Source organism: Cryptomeria japonica, chromosome 2 (genome assembly GCF_030272615.1).
Source record: "Cryptomeria japonica chromosome 2, Sugi_1.0, whole genome shotgun sequence".
Classification (NCBI taxonomy): domain Eukaryota; kingdom Viridiplantae; phylum Streptophyta; class Pinopsida; order Cupressales; family Cupressaceae; genus Cryptomeria; species Cryptomeria japonica.
The window spans coordinates 221543141-221556593 of NC_081406.1; the positions used below are offsets into that span (position 1 = coordinate 221543141).

General features: G+C 34.8%; 1 protein-coding gene across 1 annotated transcript in view; it reads left to right on the forward strand.

Moving 5' to 3' along the window:
* Window positions 1-269: 269 nt before the first annotated feature.
* LOC131037109 (villin-2) overlaps window positions 270-13453 on the forward strand; it is a 31421-nt gene continuing 18237 nt past the window's right edge. The window contains exons 1-14 of the mRNA XM_057969146.2: window positions 270-457; window positions 7886-7995; window positions 8319-8418; window positions 8660-8728; window positions 8840-9076; window positions 9383-9560; window positions 9691-9823; window positions 10224-10383; window positions 10482-10632; window positions 11047-11147; window positions 11266-11424; window positions 11560-11628; window positions 11779-11847; window positions 12078-12215. Coding sequence (XP_057825129.2) covers window positions 7946-7995; window positions 8319-8418; window positions 8660-8728; window positions 8840-9076; window positions 9383-9560; window positions 9691-9823; window positions 10224-10383; window positions 10482-10632; window positions 11047-11147; window positions 11266-11424; window positions 11560-11628; window positions 11779-11847; window positions 12078-12215 — 1614 coding nt within the window. The 5' untranslated portion in view covers window positions 270-457; window positions 7886-7945. The remainder of the gene's footprint in view (window positions 458-7885; window positions 7996-8318; window positions 8419-8659; window positions 8729-8839; window positions 9077-9382; window positions 9561-9690; window positions 9824-10223; window positions 10384-10481; window positions 10633-11046; window positions 11148-11265; window positions 11425-11559; window positions 11629-11778; window positions 11848-12077; window positions 12216-13453) is intronic.

The window sequence follows — 13453 nt, forward strand, 5'->3', positions numbered from 1 at the left end:
ATTAAGCAGCAACTATCGAACCCTTACACATCCCAAATACACATGGAAACATTCAACTTTTGGCAGAAGTTAAAGTCTCTCACCACTATACGAAATCCAACGAGCAACACCCCAATAATCTACCATAGACTGTCCCAAGTCCCAGCCTACGACCAGAACATGATTGTCCATTGTGCCGACTAAATCAGTGATATAAAATAGAGAATGGGTATTGGGTACCACACTTAAGTGGACGGCTTTCTCTTTTTCTTTACCGACTTTTGCTTTATTATCAACTCTTATTTTATTACACACAAGAAAAGAAAATATATTCCCTACGTAGGAAGTAGACTAAAGGGAATAACAAGCTTCTTTGCACTTGTGTTACGCATTTCTGTTATTAGCAATACAGTGGATTGCAGATTGCTCTCCTCATACCAATCTCATCGAATAGAACCGTGTCCTTCACCTTCAGAAGGTAATCTTATATTCTCACAGCTTCTGTTTTTTCTTTATAATTACTAGCTTCATGTAGCATCGTGATCAGTCTCTGTCATTTAATTGGATGTGGGAATGCATTGAAAGTGTTCTTCCTAGATTTTTTCATAGTTTGACCCTTGTTTATTGTAAGGATGATTGAAGAATCGGCTGGGATAATTGAAAGCTCTTTTATGATGCTTTGAGCAGTGGCCTTTATATTTTGTGTTGGTTTTCTGTGTGTTGTAGAGATTAGTTTGGGTCTCTGGTCAAGTGTTTGTGTAAAGCAATAGTTGTGTTACAACAGCTCGGGATACATGTACAAGGAGGATGGGAATCGTTTTGAATGCTAAATGATTACTATCAAGATAACAAGGAAGATCCTAGTGAGAAAAGGCATTGATCAAGCTTTACAACTATTCAACTCAGACATCTATTATTTATTTGGCAATAGAAATCCTCATACCTTAGAGGCACTTTTCAATTGGTAAACCGATATCCTTAACAACGTAAACATAGATCATACCTGAGCAAGAGCAAAGATGATCGAAGCAAATTGACATGGGGTATAGGAGTTTCTAAATAGGAGCAAAACCAATATTTCATTTAGATAGCCCCTTGGAGATGTGTGTAAGCTATATGACATTTGAATATAGTCATTAGGAGGTGTGATTAAGCTATTTTACATTTAAATTTATTGATCAAGAGAAGCGAGTGATGATACAGGGTTGGATACCCCAATTTCCTGGGGAACCTGTCAAATACCATGATGCAGTTTTGGGCGTTGGGGTAATCCATCCTTGAATCAGAGTTTCCTGGTGACTTCAAAATTACTGTGGTATAAGTTCAAGATTGAAGATAATGACTGTTATACAACTGTGAATCACTTCTTGCTAACCTTGGCAATCATTGTATACTCTGTAGTTAGCCTGAAGGCATGGCTTTTTCAAAAGTAAGGATTATAACCTTCCAAAGTTGGGCCACCATTGGAATTGACTGATATCTTGATTGGAACTTGAAAAATTGATGAATTACGTACAACTTTATTTCTTTTACAATTTAAGTAGATATTTATGGTTACTTCCAGTTCCATTATAAAACTCTCAAGAACAAGAAGCAGACTCTGCAGAAGTAATTTTAGTTTAAAGATCTAATTCCCATAAACCTGACATAAGTTGAATCTTCTTCTTTTCTGGAGTACAGTAACTCGCCTTGAGAAAATTTAAGAACAGCAACTAGTAAATATTTCCAACAACTGCTCAACTGAAAAGATCATCAAACCATGCGGACTAATAACTAAGACATAAGACATGTTACAGATGGTCTCCCAAGCCGGGGGCATGGTGGTAAGTGGAAGACGTAAGTCTTAGATACATTAAAGTTGAATCTCGGCACAATCATGCCCTCCACATTAAGTTGCTATTCATGTGAAACCTCTCGTTTTCCAAAAGGGATTTTCCCTATCCCTCCAATGTTCCAAAAGGGATTGTTTTATAAAAAAATGGAAACTACAGACTCTAGGAACCTATGTTCCAAGAAGTTTCCAGTACAGGTGGGCAGAATGATGGATTTTCATTACGCAAGTTTCTCTCAGACTTCGGAGACAGCAAGGAAACACGTACACACAGTTATCTCAGCCATGAAGAATACAAAATATCTGGTTGTTATTTATCTTATCTAATCATTAAGATGATCATAACAAGAGTAAGTCTCAACTGAAATGAGAATTTAACCATGGTATCCGAGCCATGAGGCCTTGAGAGCTGGGGAGTGTCCAAGATGTTTGGAACAAGGCCTACACATCCATGTATCGCATTGGTAAAAACCCATTGAAAAAAGTCATCGGGAAAACAATATAACTGCAGTTAATTGAGTTTATGAATTTGAAGTTTTAACTTTAATAGAGTATAGTCATAATGATGTTCATTGCATGAAGCTAAGTAAAGCCAAAAGGTTGAAAAGTTTCTAGACAATTTCTCAAAGATAAAGATCATAATAAAAGATAAAATTCAAAAAATTAGATGAAATGATGAAGTGAAGCATGTAAACAATATAATCTCGTTTTCTTTTTGCTAGGTTATACAGCGATATTAATCTACAGCAGACTAAAAGAGTATACATGCTCATATTCAGGGCATCTTAACAAATGCCCTGTACGTACATACAAATGCTGAAGACAAATAAATAGATACAACGCCTATATTTTTTGGTAACAGACTACAAAATGTACTGTGACACTATAATTTTTCCGCGTAGCCTGATCACATGCTATACAACATCTCAAGAAAATAAAACAGTTATCAAAGAATTAATTTCTGCCACCTATGTAGCACTTTATCACTAATAACTAGATACGTGGCCCTACACTATAGAAGCTGCATTTGCTGTTTCAAACAAGTAAAATCATGCATCAGCTAGATGAATATGGCATGCAGGTCCTGGGAAGTAAGAGAATTGATGAAAACTATGAGTAAAAATGAAGGCAAAGCCTTTGGATATAGAAAAAAGCAGAATTATGTGTCTAACAGTATTTTACTATATTTGATATTTTATCGCAAACTGGTATTTAACCAATGGCTAATATTTTGTAACCTTCTCAAAAATTAAATTTTCCAATTTGACTCATGATGGTAGGTCTGTTATTTTTGGGAGAGCAATTGGTATCAGAAGTAGCAGCAACACACCCGCCTGGATGTTTTCCAGGAGCATTTAGATCATGTCCATTGGTTATTGCATCATTCACCTTATATCAAACTTGACTTTAACGGAGTTTCACGACGACATGTTCAAGCGAACATATTGTTGGCTTATGTACTAGTTTTCTGAAACGGACTAATTAGTTAAATTTCAGATTAGGTTTGGTATTTAATCTCAATGAAGAAAGTGATAATTGCTATTGATGTAATTCTATTTATACCTTCGCTCTTTTTAGCCTTCTTGTTAGACCAGAACAAACCTCAGGTTGTAACATCTCAATTTAGAAACCTCATGACCATCAATGTTCTTGTACTGCTCCCACTTGTTACCAGACCAAAGCCTAAATAGTTGCATATAACATATGTTACAAGGCGTTTAACTGAATTCATTTTTCAAATATTTCATGAGTGGCATACATCTAATCTTTGTGATAACATTAAGACAGAAGGTCTTTATCACTTGTTTTACCACTTCTATGTTAATTAAGATTAGTCATACTGACCCTTCGGCAATTTAATTTGCCTAAACCTTTTTTTTTTCTAATTTTTCCCAAGATCTCTAGCAGTACGTGTATCTTTCAATTTAAATTTTTGAAAGAGTAACAAAGAAAATCAGAAAATCCAATCCCAAAGGCTACTCTATATAGGGTGCTCCTATGACCACACTCCTAAGCAAGTCCCATTTCTGATCGCATAAGCTTTGTCTAGTTCTTTTGCACACAAATCTTTACCAGAGCTAGAGGATTCTATTTTAGTTTTGATTGCCTACATTCTCCATCAATGCTGTTGTCACCAGGTATACATTTAAATTTACACCTCCACCTCTTTTGAATAACTAACTTTATAATTGGCATATTCGTAAAGCATCCCAAGTCTACCAACACTAATTGTCCCTCAAATCTTCTTGTATCTTGTATCACAATTTCTCAAGCAAAAGTTTCCAAAAACATTATATCCCGTACCGTTGGCCTTCCCACTAGAAACCATCGTTGCATTAAGATGGCTAATCCTTTGAAAGATACGCATGCTATGATGATGATCAGGATCATTTAAACATCCAACAGAAACTGCCTCATAAGCGGCATGCATTTGCGATCCACCTATGAGATTACACAGGCAATGATGACTAACATATTATCTTGTCCATATGCCCAATGTCTCCAAGGAGTATATATGGCATATACTAATTTAATTTACAATCTTATGACATCATTTAACCCCATTTAAACTCAACCTGTTTAAATAATATTATAGACCCAATTACTCAAAATTAAGTTCCTCTATTGATGACTGCTTTACAAACATATGTGAGCCAAGCTAGCTACTTACTATTCCTCACTAGTTCTTAGAGGAAATTTCTCGCCCTTAAATATGAATTAGAAAGTATATGCTTTCTCATTATGGTACTGATTGTAAGATTTTACTTTTTAGAAAGAAAACGCATCTACAGTCTTAATAGGGGGATTTCAAGAATCTGCTATACGATATTTACCTGAATATTATATTGCAATTAGACAGCCAAGTTATCATTTAAACATGTAGTTGCTATATTGCAGTGATGCGATTTGGAAGTAGTGCTCATAACTCTCAAGAAGTAGAGTATATTTATTTAACAAAGTGCACATACAAATTCATAATGGCCATCTTCGGTGCTAAAATTTATTTAGAATGTCCGGCTTGGATTTTTCTACATATTGATAATATCAATATTTTAGATCAATCTTTCAGTATCGCTGTAGCACCATTCATACTATTGTAATCATCTATATACAGGTAATTATATGTAAATTATAAATTTGGTCTTTAAATCAGTGAATTTCAAAATATGAAACGTGATAATTAGCTGCATATTATATTGCCAGCCATAGTATCATCTGGGAAAAACTATTCATATCTAACAGTGTGTAAAGATTATGTGTATATGTGTGTATCATACATACACATATACATACATTATGTGTGTGTCTGTTCATTATATCAAACAATTACTGAGATATATATATCGGTCTGTTTATTAAATCAAGCAATTACTGAAAATGTATAAAAAGAATATTCCTCTTAATCCCAAGGACCCTCACCATTTGGTGATCCTCTTTGACATGATTCTCAATTATGATTACTTGGGTTTGAGGAAAATCCATCTATAAATATTTTGTGGTCTTGGGTTAGTACTTTTGCTGTCATTCTTCTAAAATTTGAAGGAGAAATCTTGGATTTCAGTTAGTTATAGGGAAGTTGCACTTTTAATGGCCTTCTCAAATCTGAGAACCCCATTTAATATTGAAAGATTGTATGCCAATCACTTCCTTACCCTCATCCTTTCCTACTGTATTCCTTGGCATCTGGGTTAGAGGTCATTAAAATTGAATCGCTCGAGTGGGGCTTGAACCCTCATACGAATTGTAGCATTTGAATTTTCTTTTGACTAAACTAAACCCACCTGTTCCAAGTTTTCTGAACTCATGATATGAAAAGGTGCATTGTCCTAGGCCAAAAACTTGTTAATCAATCCTTTTCTCATTTCACTGGATTCCTCAAATCCTTATACATGATATCCTTTCTTTATTATGGTATGAATACAAGTTGGCCACTTTTTCTAAAGGCTATGTTTGTCATGTGAACATTTCCCTCCTCAATTATGTTTACGGTTTGAAAATCATAAATCCATGCCAAACAAGGCATTAAAGTTGATCCTGTACCTTTTCCATAGGATACCCACCCTTTCAATATTCATTTTATTCTTCGAATAGAAGACACGCTGCATCTTCAGCTTGTGGCCTATTTGCCTTCATCTTGCCTCCTACCTTGTCTTCTATGATAAAATTGGTAAAGGATTTCCAAATAAAGGCTTGTGCATTCTTCTTTTACATCAGAATTCTCCCCATGTTTGGCTCTTTCTCCTCTTAAAGATTTTTCCAGTTGGGTAAAGTTTACCTTGACTTTTACTGTTCAATCTGGCCATGTACTAATTATGAATACTTCCATTATTCTCATCATTTGCTCCATTTCAAAGCTGAGAAAAAAATTTCCCCGAGTAAGAGCCACATTGTAAAGACAAGCATCAATTATCATCAATTTAGGGAAAAATTATGCGCGCCTACAATAGCACGAAGCTATGAAGTACGGATATAGATAGAGGTATACATGCAGATATGGTATCCAATATAAATAAGGCAATTTTTTAAAACCCGTCGATATAATACACTTGGGATGCAACATTTATGAAAATACATAATAAAGTATGAATGTGTGGAGAATATCATAAAAAGTTAAAAAAACTTCAAATACCTTTCATCAGTGCAGCAATATAACCCAAAAAACTAGACCTCCCATTACTACTGATTCAAATTTAGGAAAAATACTTGCCCAAATATTGGGATGCAACGTTAATAAAAATACATAATAAAGTATGAATATGTGAAAAATACCATAAACGAAAAAAAAATTCAAATATCTTTCATCAATGCAGCAATATAACTGAAAGACTAGACCTCCCGTTACTATTGACGAAGAAATATTTGCCCAAATATATCAACAACCAAAAACAGGAGATTTTCGTAGCTAAATGGTTATTCCAGAGACCTCAAATTGGTCAAGAAATGTCCAACAGTAGAAAGCGGTAGAAAACCCTCCAAATATGAACTGAAACACGTGTGGTGTATGTAACATAAAGGCATGCCTCCTTATCATGGGTAAGATATTTTCTCACTTTTTATTGTCATAGCATATACATGGGTTATGGCCAATAAAATACACCTCCTGACCTTACATAGGCCCTATGGATACAAACATGACCCAGATATGTGTATAAGCCATAACTGATTCGAATACATATTGGATACAGAGAAATGGTATTTGGAATGAGCGTGAATTATTTGGTAGCACAAGACTGAGAGATGGGTTGATTTAGACATTGCTATATAAAAGACAACTATACAGACATGCTAGATCCAATTAAATCTCCCCCAAAGTCCTTTCTCTATCACAAGCCTTGCATTCATGGTATTATCACTTTTAGCCCATGGATAACCACATCCAGTGGTGACTATACTCCATTGGTAACTGTGTTAGAGATTAGCTAAATCATCTCTCCATTCAGTAGTTGGCTTACTTGAAGAACTTTTTCCTTTGTAAATATGAACTTCTTACCAATTATTGAAATGTATAACATTAAAATATTATATCTCAAGACTGTATAATCTGCACATAATGAAATACAAATATTTGTGTTTTGAAGATGAGTTTAACTTAGCCATGGATAGATCCTGCATAAAATGTTGGGGACTTTTTTGCCATGCATCATAAGTTCATGACCTATTGTTTAAATAAATTAGTGAAGTGCTTATTCAATTCTTCATCTCAAAGCTGGAGGCAATGTGCAACAACTCAAATTGGAAACAAGTAATTCATATTTCCACAAGGAAAACATAATGAAGATGTCTGTAGCTTAAGTGTTTCGATACACAACTAAACAATGCCTATGAGATTGGCAACACATATTCATCTCAATAAAGAAAAGCCCTCTGTGTTGGACTATCTGAATGCTTTTCATTTGTCAACTAATTTTCCCTAAAGTTTAAAACCTTTCTCTTAAAGTTGACACGTATATTGATGCCATGCAAGATGTATTCTCGTTTGTAGCTGTCTATTACTTTATTAGAGCCCTACATTGATACATGTATGAGGTGCAAATGATTATCACTATTGAAGTTGTGTAATTTCTTTTGGAACAGAAAAAGTCAAAGCTGTGCAAATCTTAAGTGAAACAGAATATTAAGCAACCTGCAAGCACCATGTCTATGAAGAATGTTGATCCTGCATTTCAAGGAGCTGGTCAGAAAGTGTATCCTCCGTAACAGTTGATCAATCTGTACATTTTACCTTCTTCTGATAGGTGTATATAGAAAATGTTCACATGATACAATTGTATAGTGCAAGCATTTGATGATACATTGGTACATTGGTACTATACTATCAGGACAGTATAGTTTGCAAAGATACTTCATTCCCATTGTTGTAACCTGGCAGTAACTTGCCCAGTGCAGTAACAATATATATGGTAGATTTTTACAGATACATTTCATGCCATGTCTGGGATCTAAACAGGCAATTTAGAAGCACTAAAGAATATTTATTCTTTAATTTTACCTTAACTTTTATTCTCAGCGGCATGGATATATGGAAAATAGAAAATTTGCATCCAGTTGCAATACCAAAATCAGAGTATGGTAAATTTTACTCTAAAGACTCTTACATAGTTTTGCAGGTAAGCTAAGACTGATTTTCTCAGCACAGTCTCGATTATTGTATTTAATCATTCCCCATCTTATATTGTGAGAACAAGAAAATAGCCCCTTAATTCCAATCAACAAGAGTTTTGCATAAAATATATCTTTCTCCATGTAAACAGCCCAGTATAGAGTCTTGCATTGTATTATTGAAATGCTTACATAGATTTATTGACACTGGAAAAGTTCAATTATTTCTCTCGGTATGTTCTCTGGCAGACAGGGGCATCAACAAGTGGGAATCGTCACTATGACATATTCTTTTGGATTGGGAAAGACAGTAGCCAGGTAAGTTCAGAAAATGTGGATTACTTCAGGCTATAGAGTTGGCTGCAATTTCTCATGTATTTCTTATTAAGTGATTTGTTTTTTATGAAAACCATATCTTGATGTTCACAGGATGTAGCCAACACAGCTAGCAAAAAAGCAATTGAACTTGATGCAGCTTTAGGGGGACGAACAGTGCAATATAGGGAACTAGATGGCTACGAGAGTGATAAATTTTTGTCATTTTTCAAGCCATGCTTTATACCCTTGGAAGGATCCATGCTTTCTGGAGATAAAATGATAAACACAGGAAAATTTGAACCAAGTCTATATTTATGTAAAGGCAGGCGTCTTGTACGAGTGAAGCAGGTAAATCTGATGCAACTCAGAAAGCCAGTCACATTTTCTTTCTATTCAAAAGCAATCAAAGATTCAAAACATCTCGAAAGGAATTCCTATTCAAATCAAAACCAATGTCCTTTATTAGGATCTAAAGGGACCAACTTCAACTATTTTATTGCAAATCCTTTTACATTCATGAAAACATGAATTTTTCTTTAATAAGATATTCAGCATAGAACATGCAAGATAGTTAGCCTTCAGTGTCTGATTAAAAAGAAATGTTTTTCTCTGCATCTGGGAATTACAATATGGATCCTGGTTTTGGCAATACAGGTCCCTTTTGCTCGTTCTTCGCTAAACCATGATGATGTTTTTGTTCTTGACACGGAATCGAAGATCTATCAATTCAATGGAGCAACATCGAACATTCAAGAACGGGCAAAGGCCTTGGATGTCATACAGTACATAAAACATAAAAATCATGAAGGGAAGTGTCAAATTGCAGTAATTGGTAAATTCTTCAATACTCACTTCTCTTTGATTAGTCATTTTGAAAGTAAGATTTTAATTTTATTTTGATATGTTTTATGATGTCATTCAATCCATTCACTAACAATAAGTTCTGGTTTTTTAAACAATAGAGGATGGGAAGCTCGTAGCAGAAGCTGACTCTGGTGAATTCTGGGCTTTGTTTGGGGGATTTGCTCCAATTGGTAAGAAGAGTAACACTGAAGACAGTCCACAATTAGAGACATCATTGATAAAACTTTACATGTGAGTGCTTATTTTCTGACCATTGTAAGTGATCTCCCAGGCTGCTTGTTTTTACTTACATTTGTAGCCAAGAAGTTAGATATTTCTACTGGTAAAGGCTTATGAGTTTCCCTTGTAGTAATGTATCTTGTACATCAAAATGGGTTCAGGTCCATATTGATGCAATTCGACATTGTACAATCAATCACTAAAAAAATGCAAACTTTAATAATAATTTATTTGAGATCAGTATGCTTAATTGAAGAACAAAATGATTGTGATACAGAAACTGCTAATAATTAGATCACTTTAATGAATTATCAATTTGGTTCGGGTGATTCAATTATATTATCAAGGGGTAACAGACAAGGAATAGAAGAAAACTACTGACTATTTTTTTATTTGGCTTTCTATGAATCAGTATTATGGATGCACAGCTACAGGCCATGGATGGGCCCTTGTCTAAGTCAATATTGGAATCAAATAAATGTTACGTACTTGATTGTGGATCTGAAATCTATATATGGGTTGGTCGAGTAACTCAATTGGAAGATAGAAAAGCTGCAAGCTTAGCTGCAGAGGTAAGAACATGATTGTTTAGTATCATATATAAGGCAAATCTTAAGCAAATAAACAGAAATTATTAAAGATTTCTGATCTTAGACGTCACTTTCTTCAGGAATTTGTTTCAAGTCAGAATAGGGCCAAGTGGACACATTTGGTACGAGTCATTCAAGGATTTGAAACACTAGATTTTAAAGCTAATTTTGAGTCCTGGCCAGTGGGCAGTGGAACTTCTGGCTCCGAAGATGGGAAAGGAAAAGTTGCTTGTGAGTGATGTATTTATTTGAGCCTTGACTTATTTTGTAATAGACCAAATATAAAAGATAATCTAGAACTTAATAATATGTCTTCAATGTTATTTTAGATGTTTCATTCACTAATGGAAATGCTTCTAACTAGAGAATCATTGTAGACTATAAATTGCAGGTTCTTTCTATGTTTCATTCAAATCATTTAAAACGGTGCTTCTTGATCATCTCGAAAAATGTCCCTTTCCTTTGTGAAATCTCATTTTTCATGTCACATGTAATTTAGGGTATCTATGTTTTTAAGGACTACTTGTTCAATATCAATAATTTGCATTTTTAGCCTTACTTAAAAAGCAAGGAGTCACTATTATAGTTTAGGATATCTATGTTTTTTAGGACTAATTGATTAATATCAATAATTTGCATTTTTAGCTCTACTTAAAAAGCAAGGAGTTAGTGTTAAAGGTGTCTTGAAGGCAGCTTCAGGGAAAGATGAAAGTCCACCTTTGCTTGAAGGAGGAGGGAAGCTAGAGGTCTGACTTTGCGAATCCTCAGAAAAAATATCTGCTAGATGTTTTGGATATTCTGGTTGTCAATGTATTGAACCATTTTCAGCTAAAGCTAACCAAATGGCTCTTTGTGCTAACCTAGGTATGGTGGGTCAACAACAATGTTAAGACTCCTATTCCAAAAGAGGACGTTGGAAAGTTTTATAGTCAAGGCTGTTACATCATTTTGTATACTTACCACAAAGAAGATCGTAGGGAGGACTATTTTCTTTGCTCATGGCTTGGGCAGCAAAGTACAGAGGTATGAGAACACAGTTTTTTATTATATTTATGTGTCTTGGTTAGAACTTCGGATGATAAATATAATTATCAGTCTTGCATTATGCAAATGTTGAAACTTGAAATACTTGTGTTCTCATTTTTCCACTTGGTTTAGGAGGATAAAAGAGCAGCTGTTCAACAAACAAACTTGATCGCTAATTCTTTGAAAGGAAGACCAGTACAGGTGTGTGGCCATGGATGTAATGGTCTTCAAGATTTTAGCTGCTATTTCTTTTGAATTCAATGTTCAGAGTAATTATCATACACAATGAACTAATCATCACAACAGAACTGAAAAATGCAAATGTCTAACTTTAAATGGTTATTGTTTTAGGGTCTCATTGTTCAAGGAAAAGAACCAGCCCAGTTTATTGCTCTCTTTCCAAGCATGGTCATCCTAAATGTGTGTATTCAAAATATTTGTAAAGCATAATCTCTTCTTTATACCTAATTTTTAATACCACATTTTTCTTTTCTGTTTTGGTCCTTAGCTTCTTTCTTGTAATTTTCAACTAATGAAATGGGCACCTAATGGTTGTTGAATCTGGAATCAATTACTAATGTATATTTTTATAAAGAGAAAGGAACCCTTCAATATTTGCAGTGCATAACTGTTTCTCCTTTATTCTCTAGGGCCAAATGAATGTTGGAAATAAAAAGGACAATCTAGAGAATGATTTGACAGATGAGACAAGTAGCGGGGATTATGTTATGCTGCTTCAACTTTATGGTACAGAACCCCACAACAGTAAAGCAATTCAAGTTAATCCGGTAAATGTCATTATACTTTTTTTACCTATCAGTTATTCTTGCCATGTAATTTTCATATACTGATATATGGGTAAATATACAATATATCTACAATAAAGACAGATCCCAGCATCAACTGCTCAACTTTGCCTATATCAGAAAAGACTTTTCTAGCTGTGCACTTATAAAAGATTACTATGCTTCAATTGATCTATACAGAATGAAAGAAAAAGAATAGCAGGCAAACTAGTCTGTCAACTATATATTAAGAAACAAAAACATCTCCAAGTTCATGCCAGGAATGAGAATCAGACCATTGTGAATCCTCAAACTGCATATAAACTTCTCGCTATAGATATATAGTTTTGATGAACACTGAGGGAGCGATTATAAGAAGATTGGATGAATAGAGAAGTGTAAAAAAGGGAAAATTCTATTATCAACTGCTAAAATTTGTCTATATTTAAAAAGTCTTTTCTTGATGTGTATTTATAAAAGGTTACTATGCTACACTCAATCAATAAAGAATGAAGGAGGTCCGCACGGGTAGGTGAGTTGTCTTGGGCCGTGGGTTTGCTCCCTATTGGTCTCGAGTTCAACTCCCTCTGGGGTTTAAGAGGGGGGACTGCTTGTGGGCTGTGGATCCTCCCCATAGGGGACCAGTCTCACCTCAGCTCGCCCCTTCCTTGACCTCAACTTGGCAATAAAGTAAGTCCAAGGTAAGGCAGGTTGGGCGCTGGGCTAGGTCGCGGGTAACCCCTGTCGTAATGAAAAAAAAAAAAGAATTAAAGGAAAAAAAAATGCAGGAAACTAGTCTGTCAACTAAACATTAAGAACCAAAAAAAACTCCAAGTACATGCCAGCAATGAAAATCAGAACCTTCATGAATTCTGAAACTGCATATGAACTTCTTGCTGGCATTATCTAGTTTTTTTTTTATTGGTAAAATGAAGATGAGGAGCCTGCTCCTATTTATATTAATTCAAAAAAATTTACATAGTTTTTTCATACCACACTTGGACAAGCTTACAAAAAGGGGGTAACTGTATCCTGTGCTAACAACAAAACCTACTACCGCCTATCAATACAAAATGGAGCATGATGGCATTATATAGTTTTGGTCAACACTAAAGGGCAGAATTTTAAAAGTCAGATGCATGGGGAAGCCTCAGTGATCTTTGCATTTAACATCTGGCCAAGCAAAGAAACAGACAATAAACTTTTTAGAGGTACATGGAACATTCTTCGTAGAGAACTTC